Here is a 27277-nt window from a genome sequence, read left to right as displayed (position 1 = left end):
CTGAAAAACTGACGTGCTCAAAAGAGTGTTATAAGTAAGTCATATGTTATTTTTTTAAACTTTAGATTTTTTTCAACATCTTTAGACGTATCCGTAGATATCAAATGTATTCCCTCTATAAGGGAGCCTACTATGGCGTCACATTAGTGCCAAAAATCAGAGCGCATAAAAACTGTTATCGCGCGCTGATTCTCCACTTCGTGCGCGCGCGCGACACCCTTTTGCGCGCGCGTGGTGCCTTTTTGCGCGCGCGACGCCTTTCTGCGCGCTCTCTGTGTACTCCTGGCATCTCTCCTCGCGCTCTCATGTTTCTTTTTGGCAATTTGGGGGCGGGTATGCTTAGACGGCCCCTTCTTTCTGATTGGTCAGGCGAAAAATGCTGAAAAATGCTCAGAGCCAATCAGAAGTATAGCAGGGAGGGTCATCGTCAATATGTATCAAGATTTACGGAGGAAGAAGTGGATAAAAAAGATGTCGCGCGCTGATGAAGGTTATTTCATACCACATAAACACAATACAGGGTAACACAAAATGTGACCCAAATAAATAATAAGACAATAAACACCATAATCACATCTTTCAGCCAGAACTGGTCCACCAGCAATAACATCCAACCATAACATTATTTTATATTTTCACTTCTTCTTGAACATTTGTTTTCTAATTTATGGAATTTCTTTTGATTCAGCCATAAAATTAATGAAATAATCTTTGATTTTTGTTTTTAAAATGTTAAAAATAGCTTTTAATAATGTATTCTGAAACAGTTTAAAATATTTAGAGAACTGACTAACACTGACCCTACACAACTATGTTGCACAATTAAGTCTTTTTTTTTTTAAAGCGAAAGAGGTAATTTCAACAGGTACAGCATCCTATGTCATATCTACATGTAATAAGATTTGTAACAAGGCAAACCGTTTATAAATTGGTCGAAAATCGAGCAAGTTATGGTAATTTAATTAGTACATGTACCATTGACATCAATGTAATGATTGAGGCTAGATGTCCGAGGTAAGATGGCTACAACGTTGCTACACTGGAGAATGATTGGTCATATGAAAAATGCTCACAGCCAATCAGAAAGAAGGGGCCGTCTAAGCATACCCGCCCCCAAAGTGCCAAAAAGAAACATGACAGCGCGAGGAGAGATGCCAGGAGTACACAGAGAAAAGGCACCGCGCACGCGCAAAAAGGCACCGCGCGCGCGCACAGAAAGACAGCGCGCGCACAGAAAGACACCGCGCGCGCGCAAAAAGGCACCACGCACGCGCAAAAGGGTGTCGCGCGCGCACACGAAGTGGAGAATCAGCGCGCGATAACAGTTTTTATGCGCTCGGATTTTTGGCACTAATGTGACGCCATAGCCTACCCCTATCTAAAGTTACACACATTGCTGTCTAACTAAGATATGCAATTGTGTACATTGAACCTACAAGTGTGCTCTCTTAGAACAGGAAGACAGGAAGATCGTTCTATACTCAGAAGAATACAAATCGGAGGTGTTTTTACGGTGCATTCAAGAACCACTGAATAGAGTAGGATGCCGCCGTGTCCGCCAGAAATAATACATATTAATATTAGGTTTTTATTAATGACTCACTTTTCATTTAAATAAATCTTAAAGTGATACTCTACAAACCAATATTTAAAACGATAAAAGCTTAGCTATTAAAACAGATAAAATACTAAGACTAAAACCGTATCAGTGAAGCATAAGAAACACAAAACAAGCAAAAACGGTACAGTGAGATTATGGTGTGATAATTATTGTATACCTTGGTAGTCTTTGCGTATCCAGAATGAGACGCTAAATAACATGACATGTTTCTAATTATTTAATTTCACACCCATCATCACCCAAGGTAAACTGAACAATCATCACCAAACATAAACATAATATGAATAAAATATACAAAATACAATCGCTTATAATTATGTTTTTACAAATAATGGTAGACATTGCATGCATTTTGTGACAAACGATGTGAGAGGCATGATTTATGATCTGCAATCAAATTTGACGAGCAAGGATACGAGGAAGCAGCTGATCAGTCGATCATGTCAACTTCGGCACACAAGGTCATGATCACGGCGCTGCTATAAATATTGTGTCTGTGTTAGCGCTTATAATAACAATATCACTCATACTTGGTTAATATTCAAGTCACAAAATGTAAATGGAGTATTGTTGGCGCTTTTTGGATGGTTATTTATTGGCATTTATGGGCGGAATAGAGGGCCTACCATTGACTTCGCTGTAAGCAGATTTTTATTTACGTTTATTTACAGGTTAGAATGCATTTAAAAAACTTCCATCGTTATCATGTTTTATATGATGATTGTGAATGATAGGCAAAAATAAAAAAAAGTGCAGTTCCCCTTTAAGGCATAACTATTAACTGCCTGTTCCCCTTTAAGGCATAACTATTAACTGCCTGTACTGTCTCCACAAATCCCCAACTTGCATCATATAATGTATAAAATAAAAAGCATAATAACACAATTGGTTTGAAACTAAATATGTTTTTGAAAATTATGTAGTCTACTGCAATTAACCAAGTATAACACTTGTGAATATTGCACAATTTTTAGGCTCCAGCACCCCCCGCGACCCCGAACGGGACAAGCGGTAGAAACTGGATAACCTTAAAAAAAAACTACTCACAAAAATTCCTGATAATACAGCAGTCCACTCACACTGCACTTTAGTAAACATGAAACTGTACTCTGTATATTTTGCAAGCATTTATATATATATATATCCCACCTGAGCGGTATAGCTCAGGTGGTAGAGCAAGCCGTGCCAGCAACTTGAGGGTTCCAGGTTCGATCCCCGCTTCCGCCATCCTAGTCACTGCCGTTGTGTCCTTGGGCAAGATACTTTACCCACCTGCTCCCAGTGCCACCCACACTGGTTTAAATGTAACTTAGATATTGGGTTTCACTATGTAAAATGCTTTGAGTCACTAGAGAAAAGCACTATATAAATATAATTCACTTCACTTCACTTCACTTCACATTTGTGTAAAATAATATAAAACCAACCACATAGTGAGCAACATAGCTGTTGCCCTCTGCAAGATAGGAACGCACAGAATGCTTTAGTACAGTAGTGCTACATTCTTACAGGTTTTTGGCTTAAAACACCAGCATGTCCACCACTGCTGGTTTCAGACATGTACGCTCGCATGTCACAGGGTTCCCACCGGCACCGAATAGACTTTCATAGGGTACACACAAATACTTACGGGACAGTTTGCTTAGAATTTGAAAATTCACACCAAACCATGGGGTCTTAGTTGGATTCCTCAATTACTTCGTTTTTTGGTGTTCCCAGTCCCAGTGTCCATGCACATGCTCTAATGCGACTATTGGTCATACGCCATGTTCCCCCGTACGCTGGGTGGCGCTTTTTTACCTTTTTGCATACATAAATGTATTGTTTTCCCGGTTGACCTATGACGTCACAGCAGGCATCTGCAGATCAATGTAGGATGCTTATTTAGAGCCGAAACATTTGAGAAATCGGACTAATTTTGTGCATGGAAACATACTATTGACGATTGACTGGAGCAATCAAAAAGCTAGTCATTTCAGCTTCAATGGCACCCTCCACGGCCAGCCGTAGAGCTGGGCTATTTAACTGCACAATGAAGAGGGCTGCAGCTTCAAGAGCCACTGGCTCAGGGGCCGGACATCGAAATGGGGATGTTTCATCAGAGAGTGCCTCTGCAGATTATATTCCTTTGAGGCTGCGTTTACTAAATTGCAAAGAAAACACATCGGCTTTCACACTGCACTGTCAATAAATTCATTATTCTGCCCTTGCTACTTGTTTCCAGCGTGTGCGGCGAGTTAAAAGCATTAAGAAACGAAAGCTCCAGAAGTTTTGTTGAGAAATGATGTTCCTTCTTTGGAATTATTTCCTTCCTCAGTTTTATTTCTTTACACTTCTTCCTTCATTTAGGTTTGTAAGACTGAAAATATAAACATAAAATAAACATGACAAAAGTATAACGTCAATCAATCAATCAACGTTTATTCCTGATAACCTCTTTACGCAGGAGAGGGGGGCAGGGCAGAAAAGAGACGGCAGATCAACTGGTCTAAACGGGGGGTCTATTTAAAGGCTAGTATATACAAATGAGTTTTAAGATGGGACTTAAATGCTTCTACTGAGGTAGCATCTCTAACTGTTACCGGTAGGGCATTCCATAGTACTGGAACCTAAATAGAAAACGCTCTATAGCGCGCATACTTTTTTTGGGTTCTGGGAATCACTAATAAGCCGGAGTTCTTAGAACACAGATTTCTGTCTGGGACATATGGTACAATACGATCATCAAGATAGGATGGAGCTAGTTTAGCCGTTTAGTATTTTATACGTAAGTAGTAAAACCTTAGTCGCATCTTAAGTGCAGAGGAAGCCAGTGCAGGTGAGCCAGTATAGGCGTAATATGATCAAACGTTCTTGTTCTTGTCAAAAGTCTAGCAGCCGCATTTTCTACCAACTGTTATTTTTTAATGCTAGACATAGGGAGCCCCGAAAATAATACGTTACAGTAATCGAGACGAGACGTAACGAATGCATGAATATTGATCTCAGCGTCGCTGGTGGACAAAATGGAACGACCATTGTATATTTTACATAAATAATGTTCAATATATATTTTACATAAATAAAATAAAAGGTTTAGCATTAATACATTCACACACCAAACATAGCACACAATATGACTTATTACAATTAAACCTAAGGTGTAGCGTTGCCGCCCTCCACTGGTCAAACTTAGTGCTACATGTATCAAAACAAGCTTTGATCGGCAGGGTTACAGACAAATAACACGACCACAAATTCAAAAAACATCACGAAGTCGGCAATTTCAATACAAAAAAAACTAATTGTCTTTATGCACATTATCTACTTACAAAACTGTTGACAAGCTGCTGCAATGTCAAAATCCAAAAGAAAAACTAAAATCCCGAAACCTTTGCTGTCACCTGAATTAAATTATTCTCTGGACACAGGACACGAGGGAAAGCAATTTTTGATGTTGGACAAAGGACGTGATGCTAAAAAAAGGGAACATTGAGTGCCAACTGTAAAATCTACATCAAGCTGAATGGAGGTCCAGAAGCAAGATTACTTGTTGTCCATGACACCAAGGACCTGGACAAATATTAAAGTTGACACTGCTTTGACAACGACGATGATAAAGGAGTCAGACGGAAAACAAACACCTAAATTCAACACCAACACTATTAAGTTCCAAGGGACCACTAAACAAGAAGACCTGGATTCAGAAGTGCAGTCACGTACAATTATAGAGATTATTGAAACAACATCAAAGATTGTTGAACAAGAAAATATGGTACTGAAAAACTTCTGTAACAAAGATCACAAAAAACAGGATATGGAAAATGATATATATCGATATACAAATGTTTTCTCCCACATCAGTAATAATTGTTTTTATTATACAGATGAACAATATATGTCATATATGTATATAGCATTATTAAAAATGTCACTAAGAGGGATTTAAAAAAACAGAACAGTATGGCATCAGAGGGTTGGTCTTAAACTGGATTAGAAGTTACTTAACCAACAGGAAACAATACATGAAACTAGGCGAACACACGTCTACAACGCTAAATATATCCTGCGGTGTACCCCAGGGATCAATACTCGGACCAAAATTGTTCAATCTTTATATAAATGACATTGGTAATGTTACAAAAGACTTAAAGTCAGTATTATTCGCGGATGATACAATAGCGTTTTGTTCAGGAGAGAACACACAGAAGATAATATAAATAATAACAGAAGAAATGAACAAATTAAAAAGATGGTTTGACAAAAACAGACTATCCTTAAACCTCAGTAAAACTAAAATAATGCTATTCTGTAACAGTAGAAGAGAAAGTCAAACACAAATACAAATAGACTGAATAGAAATTGAAAAAGTAAATGAAACCACATTGCTAGGTATAATGATTGATGATAAAATTAACTGGAAATCTCATATAAAAAATATCCAACATAAAGGGGCAAGAAGCATGTCAATAATGAATAAAGCTAAACATGCATTGGACCAAAAATCACTCCATATTCTCTACTGCTTGCTAGTGTTTCCATATCTGAGTTGTTGTGCAGAAATATAGGGAAATAACTACAAAAGTACACTTCATTCACTAACTGTGTTACAAAAAAGATCAGTTAGAATAATACAAAATGATGGACATAGAGAATATACAAACACTTTATTTATTGAATCTAAAATACTGAAATTCCACGGCATAGTGAATTTTCAAACAGCTAAAATTATGCACAAGGCAAACCTGCTACCCAAGCATATACAACAATTATTCTCAACAAAAGAGGAGAAATGTAACCTTAGAGAACATTTTTATTTAAAACATTTGTACGCACGTACAACACTTAAGACCTTCAGTATATCAGTATGTGAAATTAAATTATGGAATGGATTAAGCTAATAAATCAATGTACTAATATGATCCAATTCAAGAAACTCTTCAAACTTAAAGTGTTTACAAAGTACAAAGAAGAAGAACCATGATAAACATTCTGAATTGATTTCATCCATCCATTCATTTTCTTAGAAATTCTTCTTTTTCTCACCATATTATAATTTTTATTCATTTGCTTATTTTTTAATGTTATTACTTATGGAGTATATTGTGAATACATTGAGAACGGGAAGTGAACAAAAGTGTTACCCACTGCTATGTAAGGGAAAAGGGGCAGGATTGAATAATCTCTGCTTCTCCTTTTCAAACATGTTGAATAGGGAAACTGGAAATTGTGATGTATCATGTTGTATGCATGCATGTTCCAAATAAACTCAAACTCAACTCAACTCAAGTTTCTTGATAAAGCTTACACGCTGGGATTTCTACCATTGTTGCTGCTTGTCTGGATCAGTCTGTTCGTCGCTTAAAGGGTCTGCCAGCACTTGCCCGGGGGCAGAACATTCATACTTTTTTTTGGTCAGTCGTTGTTAAAATTCAGATTTTAGCAATTTTCTTAGATTTTTTTCCAGGATTGAATGAGTTTTTTTGTTTTGTTTTTCCCAAGATGGCGCCGCTGTAGTGGCTGCTGTTGGCAGGAGCTCTGTGCTCTTGTATCATCCTTTTGTGTGGGTTTTTTGGCTTTTTGGTTCAGGACCCTTTGGGGCCGTATGACAAGGGGTGACTTCTGCGGTGCTTTTTTGTGAACTTCTGGATCTGCCTCCTGGGAGTCTTTTGGCCATGGAGACCTGCTGCTGGGTCTCTGCCACACCAGAGTCTGTTTGGAGAGACTGGAGGAGATGCGGATGAAGAGACAGGGCTGCGGAGTTGGCGCTGAGCGCCGGGACGGACAAGCTCCACAGTGTCTTGGCTGAATGAGCAGGTATCAGACACCTCTGTCTCCTTAGACACATCCTAGCTCATCCATGCGGACTGGACACTGCCCGAGACTTAGTGGGCGGCCGAGGGTGGAGTCGGCTCTTTTGGTTGCTTTGTTGGGTCTGCTCCTGTCTCTGGCCATGCATGCTCCCCCCACCCCAGCAGATGATGGCATGGAACACCGCAGAGGCCACCACAGTGTATATGTTTTTTGTTGTTGTTGTTGTTTTACTTTTGTAGCTGTATGTAGAAGTGGCTCTTTTAATGTCTTTAATGTCCTTTTGTGTTTTTTGATGTTTCCCTCTTACACACATGCTTATGTGTGCTATGGCTATGAGTTTTTCCCCCTCTACCTCAATCTGGACCCACTCTCTAGGGGCCCAGGCTTAAACTGAATATTATTTTTTCCCACCCCCCTCCAGCGTTTACCTGTTTCTCACCTTTTTTGTAAGGGGCGCTGGAAGTTGGCAGACCCGTCAGTGATCCTGTTTTGTCTCCCTGTAATGTTTGTCTGCTCTTGAATGGGATTGTGCTGAAAATCTTAATTCATACTTGCCAACCTTCAGACCTGCGATTTCGGGAGGTGGGGGGGTGGGGGGCGTGGTCGGGGGTGGGGCGGGGCATGGGTAAGAGGGGAGGAGTATATTGACAGCTAGAATTCACCAAGTCAAGTATTTCATACATATATATATATATATATATATATATACACATCCTGAAAATATGCAAACAAAACTGTGTTTGGTTAATTGATACTTCAAACTTGCATAAATAAATATTAAGGAATATAACATAACTTGGCTTATGAGAGCTTCAAAATGTAATGAATAAAATGCTAAAGTTGTTGATAAACAAGCAATTATTTTAATAATTAAATATGGTCATTTTAAATGAATTATTATGATAATTTAAAATTAATTATTTCAAATATGGTTATTTTAATGTATAATTCTATGGCTGGATGAAATAAGGAGTCAGAAAAAATAAAAATACAATTAATTTTGATGTTTTTAGCAAAATATAGTAAAAATGTATTTATTTATTTATTTATTTTTTAATTAATAAATATATTTATTTTTAGGTAAGATAAACATAATACAATTTATCTCTCGTCTGGATGATTTAGTTCTGTCACCCTGTTGTCCTTCCATCGTGAAAAAAGGCTGTCCTCACTCAGGTCCGCATGGAGCTGGAGGGGGCGTGGCCTCCAGCTCCAGCTGAAAATCGGGAGATTTTCGGGAGAATATTTGTCCCGGGAGGTTTTCGGGAGAGGCGCTGAATTTCGGGAGTCTCCCGGAACATTCGGGAGGGTTGGCAAGTATGTCTTAATTTCCCTATACTATTAAAGTATTTCTGATTCTGATTCTGAGTAGTATTCTTCTACCCACCCCACTGCTGCTTCATTTCACACATATATGCCTCACTGTTTCCCCCTGTGAGGTGGCAGGGGTACTACATACATGATCAAACCTTGTTTTAATGGTTTCGTCAAGCCTGTTAGGGCTATGTTTGGCAGGCCAAGTGAAACACGCCAGTTGATAATACCTGTCATAGAGGGTGTCTGTCTGGTGAACACGCTACCCAGAAACCGTTCGTGTCTGTGTTGCTGCTGACACAAGTTCCTTTTTCCTGTAAAACGTAACAGTAATAATGCACTAATACTTTACTGAATACTCTGGACCGCTAATAAGTGAAGAGACAATTTACCGTTCATGCAGTTTGCTCCATTTCAAGATTGACTGTGTCTAATGTGTGTGATATTCTCTGGACTGATGTAGGCGGTTTTAAACCTTGGGTTCAGAATGGAAGCGAGATCGAGCAGCACCTCAGTGGCTGGGTGACTGTAATTCTTCTCTTTGTACGTGATTTTTGTCTATTCAGTATCTTTATCCTTTTCTACTAGAGTTTTGTGTTTCATCTGATGCAGGACCGGTTTAAGATATGACACACTAACGTAATCTTCACCTGAGAGGGTGTCATTAAAATGTTGGAGGGGTTTGAGGGCACTGTTTATGGACTCAATAACTTCTATGTCCTGCCAAATGGAAACCTGGGTCGTGCTTTGTTTTGCTCTATTCTCTGCCTAGAACCCCATCATCTTGGGCATTTAGTGATTAAAGAATGTTTCGGAAGATTCGGTTCTTTTTAGGACTTCAGTCAGTTTGGATTTTTTTTCCCCAGCTATGTAAAACATGCCCAACTAATTTTTTTACAGAGCCCTGTCACCCGCTTGACTCGTGGTTCATTTTTTGTACAGCATTTTCTGGAGGGAAAAAAAAGCAAAGGGTAGCATCTGTGAGATTTTCAAATGTCTTTGTAAATAAAACACATCTGTAAGATAGTCTCAAAGAAAATTGTAAATCATTTTCAGCAGTACATCTAAGTAATAAGCTAATACTGTATGTGAAAAAATCAACACACACACACACACACACACACACACACACACACACACACACACACACACACACACACACACACACACATTCTTGTATTTCTTACCTTCTTGAGACCTCCGAAAAATGCCTACCTCTTTAGAACCACCCTTTCTAGATATATAAATATTTGTATTTACAACATTAATAATATATGCAAACTATGCAAATATAAAAAAGGTAAGCTTTTAGTTAATTTTTTTTTCCAGAATTTTTTGTTTGTAATTGGTTTTTAATCTTCATTATTTACTTCAATTTATTACAGTATGTCTCTATATACATATTATTATTAGGGCCCGCATGGCCCATTGTATAAGGAGTCCTTATGCAATGGGACATAAGGACCTATTGTATTTGTAAGGTTTTATTATTATTCTTTCTTATTCCGCAGCTTTGCGCGGTACTTTGACCCCCTTAACATGCTTCAAAACTCACCAAATTTGACGCACACATAAATAAACTCGAACAAAACTCTTTGGTAAAAATACCAAACCCCAAAACTCAAAATTGCGCTCTAGCGCCCCCTACAAAGTAAACTTTTTCTAACTCCCAGTACGAATGTTGCAGAGACATGAAACAAAAACCTCTATGTAGGTCTCACTTAGACTTAAATTTTATTAATTTATTTCCTCGGCCAAAAATCTACAGGAAGTTTGCTATTCCCCCTTCAACACTAAATTTTAGTAAAATCAGTCACTTTTGCCTTTTTGAGCTTTAATTACATTTCAATTTCTTACACACACTTGTTATTACATATGTTGGCCAGAGGGGGAGCACTTCTAAAAACCCCTCCTTTTTGAGACCACCCTAATTTTGATGAAGTGAAGTGAAGTGAATTACATTTATATAGCGCTTTTTCTCAAGTGACTCAAAACGCTTTACATTGTAAAACCCAATATCAAAGTTACATTTAAACCAGTGTGGGTGGCACTGGGAGTAGGTGGGTTAAATGTCTTGCCCAAGGACACAACGGCAGTGACTAGGATGGCAGAAGCAGGGATCGAACCTGCAACCCTCAAGTTGCTGGCACGGCCGCTCTACCAACCAAGCTATACTGCCCCAATATATGACAGATTTCACCACCAGGGGTGCAAATGAGACATTCTCTATTAGATGCAATGGTTTTCCCTAATGGGACCATGATTTCGGTCCTAACTTGTTCACCGGTCCTCATATAGAAGGTACTTTTCCTTGTTGATGTCTCAAGAAGGGTAGAAATACAACACACACACACACACACACACACACACACACACACACACACACACACACACACACACACACACACACACACACAGGGACAAGAGGAAATGACTTCACTATAGCCAAGTGCAGCCTGTGGCAAAAGCACTGGAGCCTCATCCATCCATTCAGCTTTAATGCATTGTCAGTGGTGATGCACGTCTGATTGCTGCTCTTCAGCCCACAATCTTAATAAGCATTCTTTTAGCCTGTTGGCTATATTTTCTCCAGTGTACTCCTCGGGCAAGTATGTTGTTGTCATTCGGCGCTTCACATTACAATCCTTGTCAATAAAATATACACACTGCATCCGGAAAGCGCTTCACTTTTTCCACATTTTGTTTGTTATTCAATATTCTACCGACAATACCCCATATTGACAATGCAAAAAGGTTTTTTAAAAAAAATTTTAAAGTGCAAAAAATCACACGTATTTAAGTATTCACAGCCTTTGCTCAATACTTTGTTGATGCACCTTTGGCACCAATTAGTCTTTTTGAATAAGATGCCACAAGCTTGGCACACCTATCTTTGGGCAATTTTGCCCATCCTTCTTTGCAGCACCTCTCAAGCTCCATCAAGTTGGTTGGGAAGGGTTGGTTTTTATGCAGGATGTCTGTGTATTGCTGCATTCATCTTTCCCTCTATCCTGATTAGTCTCCCAGTTCCTGCCGTTGAAAAAACAGCCCCACAGCATGATGCTACCACCACCATGCTTCACTGTAGGGATGGTATTGGCCTGGTGATGAGCTGTGCATGGTTTCCTCCAAACATGACGTCTGGCATTCACTCCAAAGAGTTCAATCTTTGTCTCATCAGACCGGAGAATTTTGTTTGTTATGGTCTGAAAGTCTTTCAGGTGCATTTTGGCAAACATTTTACTTAGAAATAGCTTTTATCCGGCCACTATACAATACATGCTTGATTGGTGGTTTGCTGTAGAGATGGTTGTCCTTCTGGAAGGTTCTCCTCTCTCCACAGAGGAATGCTGTAGGTCTGACAGAGTGACCATCGGGGTCTTAGTCACCTCCCTGGGCTGGAATTGGGGGTTACATCACCAAAAATGATTTCTGGGCGCGGCACCACTGCTGCCCACTGCTCCCCTCACCTCCCAGGGGGTGAACAAGGGGATGGGTCAAATGCAGAGGACAAATTTCACCACACCTAGTGTGTGTGTGACAATCATTGCTACTTTAACTTAACTTAACTTGTTTCCTGTAAACACTTTTGATTGGCCAACAGGCAAAGGGCATGGCGCTCAACAATTCTGATTGACGAACATGGCCCTCTGTCTCTTGCCGTTATTAATCGCACTAATTAAAACCTTGATTTCGATTCAATAGCGATTACTTGTGCAGACCGAGTCTGATTTGTAGCCTACTAATTCACGTTCAGCGTAAAAGCAATGTTTTGATTCGGACTAAACAACCAACGATGGATGTCCTGTCAATGTATTCCTATTCTTAAGCCTTCAGTGTGTTTAGGAAGGACTCACAATACATTGTATGGTGGTCAAGCCAACCTTTCTTCTCCTACAGCCTATGTTTCCGCTCAGATCTGCAGGTCTCCAAAGTAGAGATTTTTCTCTTTCTCGTGTTCCCTTTTGAATGCCTTCCAAGCCTCCCTGCAGCGCCGTTGTTCAAGCACGAATCTGAAACAGTGCAAGCGTCGAACCCCAGGGTGTGTTTTCAGAGTGGATCAATAATGGAAAAAGGGCTGCATGTATTATGAATGAAGAAACATTGTACCCTGGCACAGACGCTTGCAAAATGTGGTATTGGCTAATCTACGGTACAAGACACGTGTATTGATGACAGACTTCCATGTCGCCTTTTAACAATCTAATATTGCTTTCTCTATTGAGTTTGGCATGTTGAGTCCCTGGTTGTGATTCATGTATACACACTGTAAAGGGACATCAGAGGGAATGTGACAAGCTGTGCCATTGTTCTTATCAATCGCCACATAATCAAGTGCGTGTGTCATCAAAGCCCAGGCTCTACAGTAGTGTTGTAGAAAGTCGGGTACAATTGAAATTGTTTCTTTTTGAACTACCGTATTTTTCGGACTATAAGTTGCAGCTTTTTTCATAGTTTGGCCGGGGGTGCGACTTATACTCAGGAGCGACTTATGTGTGAAATTATTAACACATTACCGTAAAATATAAAATAATATCATTTAGCTCATTCACGTAAGAGACTAGACGTATAAGATTTCATGGGATTTAGCGATTAGGAGTGACAGATTGTTTGGTAAACGTATAGCATGTTCTATATGTTATAGTTATTTGAATGACTCTTACCATAATATGTTACGTTAACATACCAGGCACGTTCTTATTTATGCGTCATATAACGTACACTTATTCAGCCTGTTGTTCACTAGTCTTTATTTATTTTAAATTGCCTTTCAAATGTCTATTCTTGGTGTTGGGTTTTATCAAATACATTTCCCCCAAAAATGCTAACACTACTTAATTCACGTTCCGTAACCTGTATAATAACCAGGCTTTTACAAAACCATTGTTTTTATAAGCACAAACACTGAGATACTGTGTAGTATACATTTTTTCCAGGTAATTTTGGGCATGCACTCCATTTCTGTCGGCATAGGTTGGCTTCAAGCTCAACATTTTCACCATTAAGTTGTGCCGACCCTGACTCTCTCGGTTTCCGTTTGCTCCAATCTTCCACCCTCTCTTTGTGCTCGCTGAGCTTCTATAAGCAGTAATTAATCCTCTGTATATTCAGCTTCAAAAACATAAGAGTGTGAATCCTCATTTGTCCAAAAATAGTCATCTTTGTTGTCTGTTACCAAGTCTGCCATGATTAGAACACACATTTTGTTTACGGAAGAAGGAGCACACATTTGTTGCCGAAAGTCGGAAGTGCGTTGCTATGAGCACTGAAATAAATGTGACGAAGAAATAAGTTCTGGTAATGCTTAAAATAACCAAAATATGGTAAGTATTGCACATATTACATATTGTTATGCATATTTTTTTTTTTTATATGTATATATATATATTATTTTACATTTATGACTAGAAAGTGCAGGATGTCTTTAAAGTCCATACAGGCAAAAATTTATATTTTGTAGAAATTACATTTTGACCAACATTTTGTTCCATTGTAAAATTAACAAAAAACATGTCCAATACAATTTCCAAAACGTATGATGCAAAGGTTGATGCGCTTCTCAACATTCACGTAAACTCGGTGTAGTAATAGTTGTCCTTGTTTCCATACATTAGGTAAACCCTATATAAAAAGATACTGACAATTTGTACCTCAAAAGTCAATAAGCAATATAATCATAACTAACAAATTGGAGGGAAATAACTGTTGACATTATTTGTTTTCTGAATTAAATTTGACACTTTATTGATGAGGGGCAGCACGGTGGAAGAGGGGTTAGTGCATCTGCTTCACAATACGAAGGTCCTGAGTAGTCTTGGGTTCAATCCCGGGCTCGGGATCTTTCTGTGTGGAGTTTGCATGTTCTCCCCGTGACTGCGTGGGTTCCCTCCGGGTACTCCGGCTTCCTCCCACCTCCAAAGACATGCACCTGGGGATAGGTTGATTGGCAACACTAAATTGGCCTTAGTGTGTGGATGTGAGTGTGAATGTTGTCTGTCTATCTGTGTTGGCCCTGCGATGAGGTGGCGACTTGTCCAGGGTGTACCCCGCCTTCCGCCCGATTGTAGCTGAGATAGGCTCCAGCGCCCCCCGCGACCCCAAAGGGAATAAGCGGTAGAAAATGGATGGATGGATGGATATATATATACTGTATGTATATATATGTGTATATATATGTGTATGTATATATATGTGTATGTGTATGTATATGTATATGTATGTATGTGTATATGTATGTATGTATGTATATATATATATATATATATATATATATATATATATGTATATGTATGTATGTATGTATTAGGGGTGTGGGGAAAAAATCGATTCAAATTTGAATCGCGATTCTCACGTTGTGTGATTCAGAATCGATTCTCATTTAAAAAAAATCGATTTATTTATTTATTTATTTTTTATTTTTATTTTTATTAATCAATTCAACAAAACAATACACAGCAATTGCCTTGATGGTTTAGGTGCGGTTTTGTTTTTATACTTTTTTTAATTTTATTTTTATTTTTTTACACCTTTGTGACTAGTAGGAGTTAGCTGTTTTGCATCTATAGTGCATTACACATTCCTCATAAAGTAAAGTATTGTATTGTTGTTTTTTTAATTCAACACAGAAATGGAGATGATATTAGCAGGTTGATAAACGTGTGAGCTTTTCCTGTCTCCATGCTGCCGCAAACAATGCAGCTCTCCTGTCACACCCTCCTCCTTGTTGACCACACGACATTCCTTTCTTGCAGCGCAACATTCTGCTTGCCAGGGAGGGGCTTGGACTTCATACTCTCAATTTCAAGTTCATCAGCTTTTGCCTCTTTTGTCTTTCCGCGCTCTTTTTCAGGAAGCCACGCATGTGAACTGCTCTCGTGTGACGTATTGTCCCAACTCAGAGGACAGTGTGATGCTGTTTACAATGGAGGCCAGAGGGCACGCTGATGAATATGCATGCACAGATGAACTATTTGTTTGTCCCACAAACACCCAACCGTTTGACATCCACCTCTTCTTTTGGGTGTGTTATCTGATGGCGAATGCATTCCACTCAGCGACTTGTTGGCTTTTCTGTTCAGACCAACCAGCTGTGACTTCCTCTCGGAAAGAGCAGCTTGAAGTAATCAAAGCATGAAATGAGTTTGAAAACTGCAGATATGGAAAACAACACACTGACTGGAGTGCTTGTAGCAGAGGAGAGTCATTTGATGGCATTGCTTTATTAGAAAAACCTTGTTGTATTTTTGGCACGTAAAGGTCTATTTTTAACTGAATGATAGCGATCTCTGTTAGTCACTGTGCCAACTTTTTTTTAGCGCCACCCTGCAGTTGGTAACTTTTGACTTTTGACTCACAGCACTAAAATACAGTACTCTAAATAAACCCCTTTTATAAGGTGCGATTGATTGCCCCTGTCTTTCTAATTTTCCCTTGAACAATATCACCAATGACTGCAGCAGACAAATGGCCCCTTGCTAAACTCAAGGACATGAATATTGACAAACACTACAGAAAGACGTCTTAATCAATGAATTAATCAATCATTGTTTGGCCTAGAGTTGGGGTCCTTAATTATAAGTTAAAGCGGTCCGCTTTCTCCAACCCGGAACATCATAATGTATAGCAGGCATTATAATGTAAGGCGATTGTTTAGTATTCCAACAAGATGTATTGTTGATTTTCACACAATATAAACAATCAATTACCTAAACAATTAACAACCTAACCCTTTTTTTAAATATTTTTTAAATTGAACATTTTTGTGTATATCTATTTATTACTTTCATGACAAGACATGTTGTTGAGTTAGATGACAGGATAATAACAAGATCTAAGGCTGCAACGATTAATACCGTATTTTTCGGAGTATAAGTCGCACCGGAGTATAAGTCGCACCTGCCGAAAATGCATAATAAAGAAGGAAAAAAACATATATGTCGCGCTGGAACCCAGCCAAACTATGAAAAAAACTGCGACTTATAGTCCGAAAAATACGGTAGATTAAATCAGGGGTCTTTCGCTTTTTCCAGGCCAAGGACCCCCAAACTGATGAAGAGATGGAGCAGGGCCCTCTAATTATATATCCTTTTTAAAATTGTGTTTTAAATTAAACTGGTCTTAAAGGTACCATGTTATTGTGCAACACTAAGATATACTGCTAATAGCTTGCTGAAAACTGGCGCTCTGATATGGAGCCAGAACACTGCCAGTAAGATTTGGTATTCAAAAAAATAATTGACATTGTAGAAAAAGTTATATTGGCACCGAAAAAAGTTTTGGCAAAAAAATAACTACAAACTTTGAAAAAATACAATATTTTTGGTGGATGTTTTCGATGCCAATATTCATATTAAGGGACAAGCGGTAGAAAATGGATGGATGGATGGATGGATGTACATTTGTTTTGTTTTTGTCTGTTTCAAAGGTTTTTATGATCGCTTCTCTTTTTTACGATTTTGTTTCTTTTTTTTACGGTATCAAAATAATGGCAGTGTTTTAGCTGTGAGGGGCGGGCGCCCCTGGACGAGGCTTATAACAAGTTTACCCAGAAGCAGTTTTACTGGACTGTAAAAACTCCGTAGAAGAAGCCATACTTTGAAGATGTGGTATAAGCGGTAGGAGAAATTGATTATGTATTTTAAAAATGATCCGTGTTTGTCTCGATATAGCCGTGATATTTGGCAAAACTGTGTATGGAACAATACTTTGTTACGGAAGTACAAGTGCCATTCCATTTTCTATTCGTCCATAGAGTTTCCACTCGTATGGTTTCTTCATTCATCACTTCAAGCAACCTTTTTAAGTTTTACAGTATAACTAAAACAATTCATAGTTACTAAAGTGTCACATGTTTTATAGTAGTGTTTTAATCTATATTTGTACGTGCTATCGTAATGTCATCAAGCTAGCATTGTTAGCATTAGCTATGTGTCTGTGGCGCGGTTGGGAGAGTGCCCGTGCCAGCAACCTGAGGGTTCCTGGTTCGATCTCCACCTTCTACCAACCTCGTCACGCCCGTTGTGTCTTTGAGCAAGACACTTCACCCTTGCTCCTGATGGGTTGTGGTTAGTGCCTTGCATGGCAGCTCCCGCCATCAGTGTGTGAATGCGTGTGTGAATGGGTGAATGTGGAAATAGTGTCAAATAGGGGTGTAACGGTACACAAAAATTTCGGTTCGGTACGTACCTCGGTTTAGAGGTCACGGTTCGGTTCATTTTCGGTACAGTAAGAAAACAAGAAAATATACATTTTTGGGTTATTTATTTACCAAATTTGCAAAATCTTCCACAAAAATATTTTTCTTAGTGAAATATTTGATGTGAAGTAATCGGAACCTTGGATAGGTCAATAATTCATAATAACATTGATTTTGATTCAATATTATGTTTTGAGCAATGACAGTTTGAAAGAAAAAAAAACAGCTTAGTCAACATTGCAACTTTTTCTAAATTACATTTAACCTTTAAACTTTTTTATTTCACTTTTGTTATGTTTTTGTCTATTTTAATAGTATTTTTAGAATGTGCCGTGGGCCTTTAAAACATTAGCTGTAGGCCGCAAATGGCCTCTGGGGCACACTTTTGACACCCTGCTATAGATAATAAAAAATTTAATCTGATAAATCTATGGATAAAAAGCAGAGCTTGGCGACGCATGCGCGTTTCTCATAATTCCCTCACTCTCTCTGTCTCTGCCCCTCCCTCACGAATGCTGCTGCACGCACAATTTGTTTTGTTTTTAACCCCTTCTCAACCCTGAACGTACATTGAAAATACACGCAACTCTAACTCTAATGCCGGACATTTGAGGCATTTAAGAAACTCCGCCCTGACAGCTCCGCAAAAGAGAACATGTCCGGTGTGTCAAAGCGCTTTGAGCACCTTGAAGGGTAGAAAAGCGCTATACAAGCATAACCCATTTACCATTTACCATTTGTATTGTTTCAATTTCACAAATTCCTCAGCAAATTCACCAAATTGTCACCCTGTAGTTATGTCTGTTTAGCTGATTGGAAAGCTAGCTTCCGCAGCTAATGGGTCCATGACAATGACTTCTGTTTTGTTTGATCAGCCGTTGTACTGCCATGTTACAGGCACCCATTGGAAACAATTAAATATATTTATTAAAAAAACACAATTTTTCTGTGTAAATCACAACATATATATCTGCAGCTTATAGTCCGATGCGGCTAATATATGGAAACATATTTTTTTCTTCTAGATTTCATTGGGTGCGACCTATATACCTGTGCGGAAAATACGGCAGATTTGGCTATGGAAGCCTGAGTGTGTGCATAGAAGAAACAATCAGCAAACATGTAGTTCAAGTAAATTTATGATTAAATATTATGAACAAATAACGTAATATTAATATTTAACAAGTTATGTAAAGAATTCTTATGTAGAGATCTTCAGCTCTCACTGGATCGGTTTGCAGCTGAGTGTGAAGCGACTGGGATGAGAATCAGCACCTCCAAGTCCGAGTCCATGGTTCTCGCCCGGAAAAGGGTGGAGTGCCATCTCCGGGTTGGGGAGGAGATCTTGCCCCAAGTGGAGGAGTTCAAGTACCTCGGAGTCTTGTTTACGAGTGAGGGAAGAGTGGATCGTGAGATCGACAGGCGGATCGGTGCGGCGTCTTCAGTAATGCGGACGCTGTATCGATCCGTTGTGGTGAAGAAGGAGCTGAGCCGGAAGGCAAAGCTCTCAATTTACCGGTCGATCTACGTTCCCATCCTCACCTATGGTCATGAGCTTTGGGTTATGACCGAAAGGACAAGATCACGGGTACAAGCGGCCGAAATGAGTTTCCTCCGCCGGGTGGCGGGGCTCTCCCTTAGAGATAGGGTGAGAAGCTCTGTCATCCGGGGGGAGCTCAAAGTAAAGCCGCTGCTCCTCCACATCGAGAGGAGCCAGATGAGGTGGTTCGGGTATCTGGTCAGGATGCCACCCGAGCGCCTCCCTAAGGAGGTGTTTAGGGCATGTCCGACCGGTAGGAGGCCACGAGGAAGACCCAGGACACGTTGGGAAGACTATGTCTCCCGGCTGGCCTGGGAACGCCTCGGGATCCCCCGGGAGGAGCTGGACGAAGTGGCTGGGGAGAGGGAAGTCTGGGCTTCCCTGCTTAGGCTGCTGCCCCCGCGACCCGACCTCGGATAAGCGGAAGAAGATGGATGGATGGATGGATGGATGTAAAGAATTGTGTTTACTATAAATGATTACATATGAACAATAAACACAAAGACTACATTGACAACTACAATTCAGTTCAATCCAATATATTTAATAGCCAAGTGTTTCTATTTCAGATAATGTCCAAAGTTTCTATTAAAAGGTAAAAAAAAAAGTTTGATAGGTGAAATAACAGTGTTCAATTTTTCCTCATGCAGTGAAGTTAATTCAAAACTGTTACGCAGCTTCGACAATAATTGAAAAAGTAAACAAACACAATAAATGGGAAAAAAAAAAAAATGCTCTTTAGAAATGATATTTTTGGAGGAAATAAGGTTTGGCTACGATATAAACTTATGTAGTACAGCTGTTTTAGGAATACAGCCGTAGATCTGACATTGATGCTAATTTAGCGATGTTAAGTTAAGTTAAAGTACGAATGATTGCCACACACACAATAGGAGTGGTGAAATTTGTCCTCTGCATTTGACCCATCCCGTTGTTCACCCCCTGGGAGGTGAGGGGAGCAGTGGGCAGCAGCGGTGCCGCGCCCGGGAATCATTTTTGGTGATTTAACCCCCAATTCCAACCGTTGATGCTGAGTGCCAAGCAGGGACGTAATGGGTCCCATTTGTATAGTCTTTGGTATGACTCGACCGGGGTTTGAACTCACAACCTACCGATCTCAGGGCGGACACTCTAACCACTAGGCCACTGAGTAGGTAATTAGCAATTATTTCTGTGGGCTTTTAAATGGACATTGCTGCGAACCTGCTAAACTGAACTTAAACTGTTACAGAGGACATGTTGACTCATCACGGAATGGAAGTTTAGAAACAAAGTGTAATTGTATTCATGAGGTTATTCAGTCCATCAAAGTAGAACAAGCAAACACCAAGAGAACACGACCACCACATTGATGATCAGTTACTAAAGTGACCGGTCGCCATAATCATGTGAACCCCCAAGTGGTTGTGGCCCTAAACAACCAAGTGTTTATACCTTGGGCGTATGACTGATGGTTGGCAGAGCTCTGAGCTATCTTTTAAGACCTTTAGCGAAGCCCTTTTTTTTCTATTGAATTCATTTTTTTATCTACATAGCTGTCCCCTGTACAGTAGTGGACATATACATGGTGAAGGAAGGGTTTCCATGTTGTTACAAAACAGTTTGAGTGTCACTACTCTCAAAATGAGAGAGATGATAGATTCTTCTCACGTTTGGTGGTCATAAACGGACTCTTCGGACTCGAATTAATGTTATAACTTCAATAAAAAGTCTGTTTCGCATAAGGTAGACTTTTTCAATGCAATAAGGCATAGCAGCACACTCTATTTTTTTAATATATTTTTTTCTGAGTAAAAAGATAAATGTTTGTCCCTGTGCCTTACAGAGTAGTAGTATGTGGTCATGAGCCGATATATGCTCTATGATGCCATACCCTCTGGCGTTTTGTCGCTACATCTGCCGACTACGTGAGGACCCAGCGTATGCACTTGACGCTGTATCTGTCGCTCTTAGGCTTTCTCATTAATCATGCAGAAAGCATAGCTAATGGATGGTGTTTGTGGTGTCGCTTGCCTTTCACTGCTTACTGGCCAGACAGATCTATTTGCATGACCTATATTTACAAGCAGGCCTTGGTGCCGTCAGTGCCAGTGACATCAAACAAGCATGTATGGATATTATCTGGGGAGCGCCAACTGATGTGACTGATTTTGTGTAAATCACACCTAGTTTTGTCTTTGTTGTTTTTTTACGGACATAATTTTGACTCGTGCATGCTGTTGTCCTAGATGGCCTATATGAATATCATAAATCTTTAACAACCTCACACCTCTATACAGAATTAGTAGTTCTGTGTTCAACTATAACACCAATTATATCTCCTGGTCTTGGTGTTTAGTTCAAAAGTTCACAGTCGGTAACCCATGCTGATCTGCTATATACAGTATGACATTTTCCATACATTGTTATTTAATATCACACATGATAAGGTCTTAAAGGTCAATGATTAATACAGATGAACTGTCACAAATGGAAAAAAAAGCTCCAGTGGTCGTCCTTTGATGGATCCTGTCAGTCTTCCTATTGTAATTTTTTTATTAAAGCGTTGGTGCCATTGAAAGATAAAACAACAGCTGCTTCCTGCTACTTTTATGAAACAATGAACAAAAACATTGTGTAAAAACAACAACAATTCTAAATACGTGTTTGTGGTGCCAATCTTTCATGACCACAATGTTGCTGTATGATTAACATTTACAATATACCTTGTCAATTAACATGCATATGTGAGGCAAACATATATGTCCATTTGCAAAAAGTTATTGTTTGGCATATTCATTTACGTACATAATGTGTCAATCAATCAATGTTTATTTATATGGCCCTTAGTCACAAGTGTCTCAAAGGGCTGCACAAGCTACAACGACATCCTCGGCTCAGATCCCACATCAGGGCAAGAAAAAACTCAACCCAATGGACCTCGGGCGACCGGTGCAGTGAATGTCAAGTGGATCTAGTTAATAATGTGAGAGTCCAGTCCATAGTGGGGCCAGCAGGGAATCATCTTGAATGGAGACAGGTCAGCAGCGCAGAGAGTCCCCAACTGATGCACAGATGAGTGGTCCACTCCGGGTCCCGACTTTGAACAATTAGCGCGTCATCTTTGGTCACCTGATAACCTCTCCACGCAGAGTAGAAAAGAAAAGAGACGGCAGATCAACTGGTCTAAAAGGGGGTCTATTTAAAGGCTAGAGTATACAAATGAGTTTTAAGATGGGACTTAAATGCTTCTCCTGAGGTAGCATTTCTAACTGTTACCGGGAGGGCATTCCAGAGTACTGGAGCCCGAATAGAAAACGCTCCATAACCCGCAGACTTTTTTTGGGCTCTGGGAATCACTAATAAGCCGGAGTTCTTAGAATGCAGATTTCTGGCCGGCACATATGGTACAATACAATCAGCCAGATAGGATGGAGCGAGACCGTTTACTATTTTATACGTAAGTAGTAAAACCTTAAAGTCACATCTTAAGTTCAGAAGAAGCCAGTGCAGGTGAGCCAGTATAGGTGTAATATGATCAAGCTTTCCTGTTCTTGTCAAAAGTCTAGCAGCCGCATTTTGTACCAACTGTAATCTTTTAATGCTAGACATAGGGAGACGCTAAGTGTTCATTTAGCAGCTGTACAACAATTTTTTTGAGGATTTTCGAGTTAAAGGGAAGGTGAGACACCAGCTGGTAGTTTACCATGAGGTCAGGATCGAGGTTAGGTCTTTTGAGCACAGGATGAATAACCTATTTTTTGAATGCTAGGAGAACAGTGCCAGAGGAAAGTGATAAGTTTATAATATTTAGCACTGATGGTCCTATTACAAACAGCTCCTTGATAAGTTTCTCAGGAAGTGGGTCAAGTAAACTTGTTTTGTTTTGTCCCATTTACACTTAGCAGGACTTCCTCTAATGTCAAAAGAGAGAGACTATTTTGGAGGGCAATATCCATCGTATATACATTCGTATCTGTGTTAATAGATACGAATGTAAACATGATGTAAACAATATGTCCTGTTGATTCACATATACAGTACACATAATGTAACCATATATTTATCCATGCATGTAACTAGGAATGTGCCGAGCGATCAGTTGCTGATCAGTATCGGCCCGTTTTTTTTTTTTTAAGTAAGTGATCGCCTATGCTAGGGGTCGGCAACCCGCGGCTCCGGAGCCGCATGCGGCTCTTTGATCACTCTGATGCGGCTCAACTGCATACTTGCCGACGCTCCCGATTTTCCCGGGAGATTTCCGGATTTTGGTGCCTTTCGCAGAAAACTCCCGGAATTAATAATCTTCGATTTTCACTTTAACAATAATAATAAGGGCGTGCCATGATGGTACAGCATTTAACGCCCTCTACAATCTGTATAAACAGCGTGCCAGCCCAGCCTTTTGTTGTATGCTTCTACTTGCACACGCAAGTGACAGCAATGCATACTTGGTCAACAGCCACACAGGTTACACTGACGGCCATATAAAACAACTTTAACACTCTTACTAATAATGCGCCACACTTTGAACCAAAACCAAACAAGAATGACAAACACATTTCGGGAGAACATCTGCACTTTAACACAACATAAACACAACAGAACAAATACCCAGAATCCCATGCAGCCCTGACTCTTCCGGGCTACATTATACACCCCTGCTACCACCAAACCCCGCCCCCACCCCAACCCTGCTTGTTGGGGTGGGGGCGTTGTTTGTTGTTTTCTTTCATTTGTGAAACTGGTCAAAATGGCTCTTTGTGTGGTAAAGGTTGCCGACCCCTGGCCTATGCAGACTAATGCCTTTTAAAGTGGTTTATTTTTAGTCCCCCGGCTGACAAGCGGCTAGCAGCTGATAATGTGTGTCCTTACAGAACAGGTATGCTAATATCTCAGCTAACCACGAAGCTAAGTCAAGAAATAAGGGCTTAGTCAAGTTTAAAAAGTGTAGATAGAACCACGTTGCAGCAGAAAATAAGCAACTATTAAAATGAAATTAACAAATAGATTGATAAGAGTCTCTAGAGAGGATAACTTAACAGCAACCGTTGGTCTGTCAACATTGTCACATCCAAAATGAATGAATGAAGCGTTTGTACGCCGAGGCATGGTCCGCACACAGAGGCATATTTGGCGCGATTTGAAGGTGTCGTAAACAGAGGCGTTTGTAAATCCAGGCTTCACTGTAGTAGTTTGTGCTTTTGTTCAGCTATTGTATAGTATTGACTTTCCATCCATCCATTTTCTACCGCTTATCCCTTTTGGGGCTGCGGGGGGTGCTGGAGCCTATCTCAGCTACAATCGGGCGGAAGGCGGGGTACACCCTGGACAAGTCTCCACCTCATCGCAGGGCCAACACAGACAGACAGACAACATTCACACTCACATTCACACACAAGGGCCACTTTAGTGTTGACTTAGTTTTGCTCAAACAATTGTATGTAATACAATAGAATAAGGAACTGATTTGAACATTGTGTTGATGTTGTTAAACTGTCATTAGCACTCACCATAGTTAATGGGTTATGGTAAATGGGTTATACTTGTATAGCGCTTTTCTACCTTCAAGGTACTCAAAGCGCTTTGACACTATTTCCACATTCACCCATTCACACACACATTCACATACTGATGGCGGGAGCTGCCATGCAAGGCCCTAACCACGACCCACATATGCGGTCCTCTCCAAGGTTTCTCATAGTCATTCATATCGACGTCCCATTGGGGTGAGTTTTTCCTTGCCCTTATGTGGGCTCTGTACCGAGGATGTCGTTGTGGCTTGTGCAGCCCTTTGAGACACTTGTGATGTAGGGCTATATAAATAAACATTGATTGATTGACATTGACCCATCAGGAGCAAGGGTGAAGTGTCTTGCTCAAGGACACAACGGACGTGACGAGGTTCGGTAGAAGGTGGGGATCGAACCAGGAACCCTCAGGTTGCTGGCACAGCCACTCTCCCAACCACGCCACATTGTTGGAAGAATATTGGAGAAATTTAATGTTTTCTTAAATTGCATTAGCGTGCAAATTAGCTAGCTAGCTGCAAGCTAGGTACCAACAGTAGACCACATTTTGCTAGTTCATAAGCCCGAACTTATTCTCAATAATTTCTGCTCATTTTCTTTTTTAAGTTTGTCTGTTGGACGTGTTGGACTTGTTTCTTTCAGTTTGTCTGACATTCACATTACATTTACTAGGGAAACAAACTGTAGCGGGTTAGCATCTAGCTGAAATGTAGCTAATTTAAACTCTCTAACGAGGCTGTCATGCTGTGCTTCCCCTTGCAGGTAAACTTTGTGGCTTGCCAGCTGTTTGCGCTGCTCATGGCCGTGTGGTTCCGTCTCTACCTCCATCCCAGTAAGACCAGTCCCTTCGTCAGACATGTTGTGGCCACTTTACTGGGCTTCTACTTGGCTCTCTTCTGCTTTGGCTGGTGAGTCATTTCTCATTTATGTAAACAATTCTTACTAGGCTTCCTTTCTTCCTCCCTTCCTTCCTTGTGAGTCAGAAAAGCTGAAAGTTGTCAGTGCTGGAAGAAAATTAATATGGAGCGTTCTATATTTCAGACTTGTTGATAAAGCAACCACTGGGTACATTGGGTAGTTTTAGTAAGTATATTACAACACTTTCCTTTCTCATCCTAGCCCAGGCAAATGGAGCAATTAGGTTGTAGCAGATACCTACTTGGAAAGTGACCAAGCTTTAATACAGAACAACACCTCTGCTAAAGGGCCTCAATGTGCATGTTTTACGATCCAATACCAATTTTTAACCAGTGTTTAAATGTAGGTTTGCATTATTAATCAAAACAATGTGAATAAACTAGGGATGGGCGATATAGTCTAAAATCGATATTGCGATATGCAAAACCAGTGAAGATGGCACGTTGTGTAAATCGTAAATAAAAACAGAATACAATGATTTGCAAATCCTTTTCAACCTACAGTATATTCAATTGAGTAGACTGCAAAGACAAGATACTAAACGTTCGAACTGGAAAACTTGGTTATTTTTTTTGCAAATATTTGCTCATTTGGAATTTGATGCCGGTAGACTCCCTGTATGATCAGTGTCAGAGCTTGGTCCGCATTGCCGGCAGTAAGTCGGACACGTTTCCAGTGAGGGTTGGACTCCGCCAAGGCTGCCCTTTGTCACCGATTCTGTTCATAACTTTTATGGACATAATTTCTAGGCGCAGTCAAGGCGTTGAGGGGATCCGGTTTGGTGGCTGCAGGATTACGTCTCTGCTTTTCGCAGATGATGTGGTCCTGATGGCTTCATCTGGCCAGGATCTTTAGCTCTCACTGGATCGAATCGCAGCCGAGTGTGAAGGGAATGGGATGAGAATCAGCACCTCCAAGTCCGAGTCCATGGTTCTCGCCCGGAAAAGGGTGGAGTGCCATCTCCGGGTTGGGGAGGAGACCCTGCCCCAAGTGGAGGAGTTCAAGTACCTCGGAGTCTTGTTCACGAGTGAGGGAAGAGTGGATCGTGAGATCGACAGGCGGATCGGTGCGGTGTCTTCAGTAATGCGGACGCTGTATCGATCTGTTGTGGTGAAGAAGGAGCTGAGCCGGAAGGCAAAGCTCTCAATTTATCGGTTGATCTACATTCCCATCCTCACCTATGGTCATGAGCTTTGGGTTATGACCGAAAGGACAAGATCACGGGTACAAGCGGCCGAAATTAGTTTACTCCGCCGGGTGGCGGGACTGTCCCTTAGAGATAGGGTGAGAAGCTCTGTCATCCCGGGGGAGCTCAAAGTAAAGCCGCTGCTCCTCCACATTGAGAGGAGCCAGATGAGGTGGTTTGGGCACCTGGTCAGGATGCC

General features: G+C 40.3%; 1 protein-coding gene across 1 annotated transcript in view; it reads left to right on the top strand.

Moving 5' to 3' along the window:
- The window catches only part of mboat2a (membrane bound O-acyltransferase domain containing 2a), a 129824-nt gene that overhangs the window by 43551 nt on the left and 58996 nt on the right, over positions 1-27277 (top strand). Inside the window, exon 2 of the mRNA XM_061968347.2 lies at positions 25737-25882. Coding sequence (XP_061824331.1) covers positions 25737-25882 — 146 coding nt within the window. The remainder of the gene's footprint in view (positions 1-25736; positions 25883-27277) is intronic.

The sequence above is a fragment of the Nerophis lumbriciformis genome, linkage group LG08, assembly GCF_033978685.3.
Source record: "Nerophis lumbriciformis linkage group LG08, RoL_Nlum_v2.1, whole genome shotgun sequence".
NCBI classification, from domain to species: Eukaryota; Metazoa; Chordata; class Actinopteri; order Syngnathiformes; family Syngnathidae; genus Nerophis; species Nerophis lumbriciformis.
This window is presented reverse-complemented; position numbering and strand designations above follow the sequence as displayed.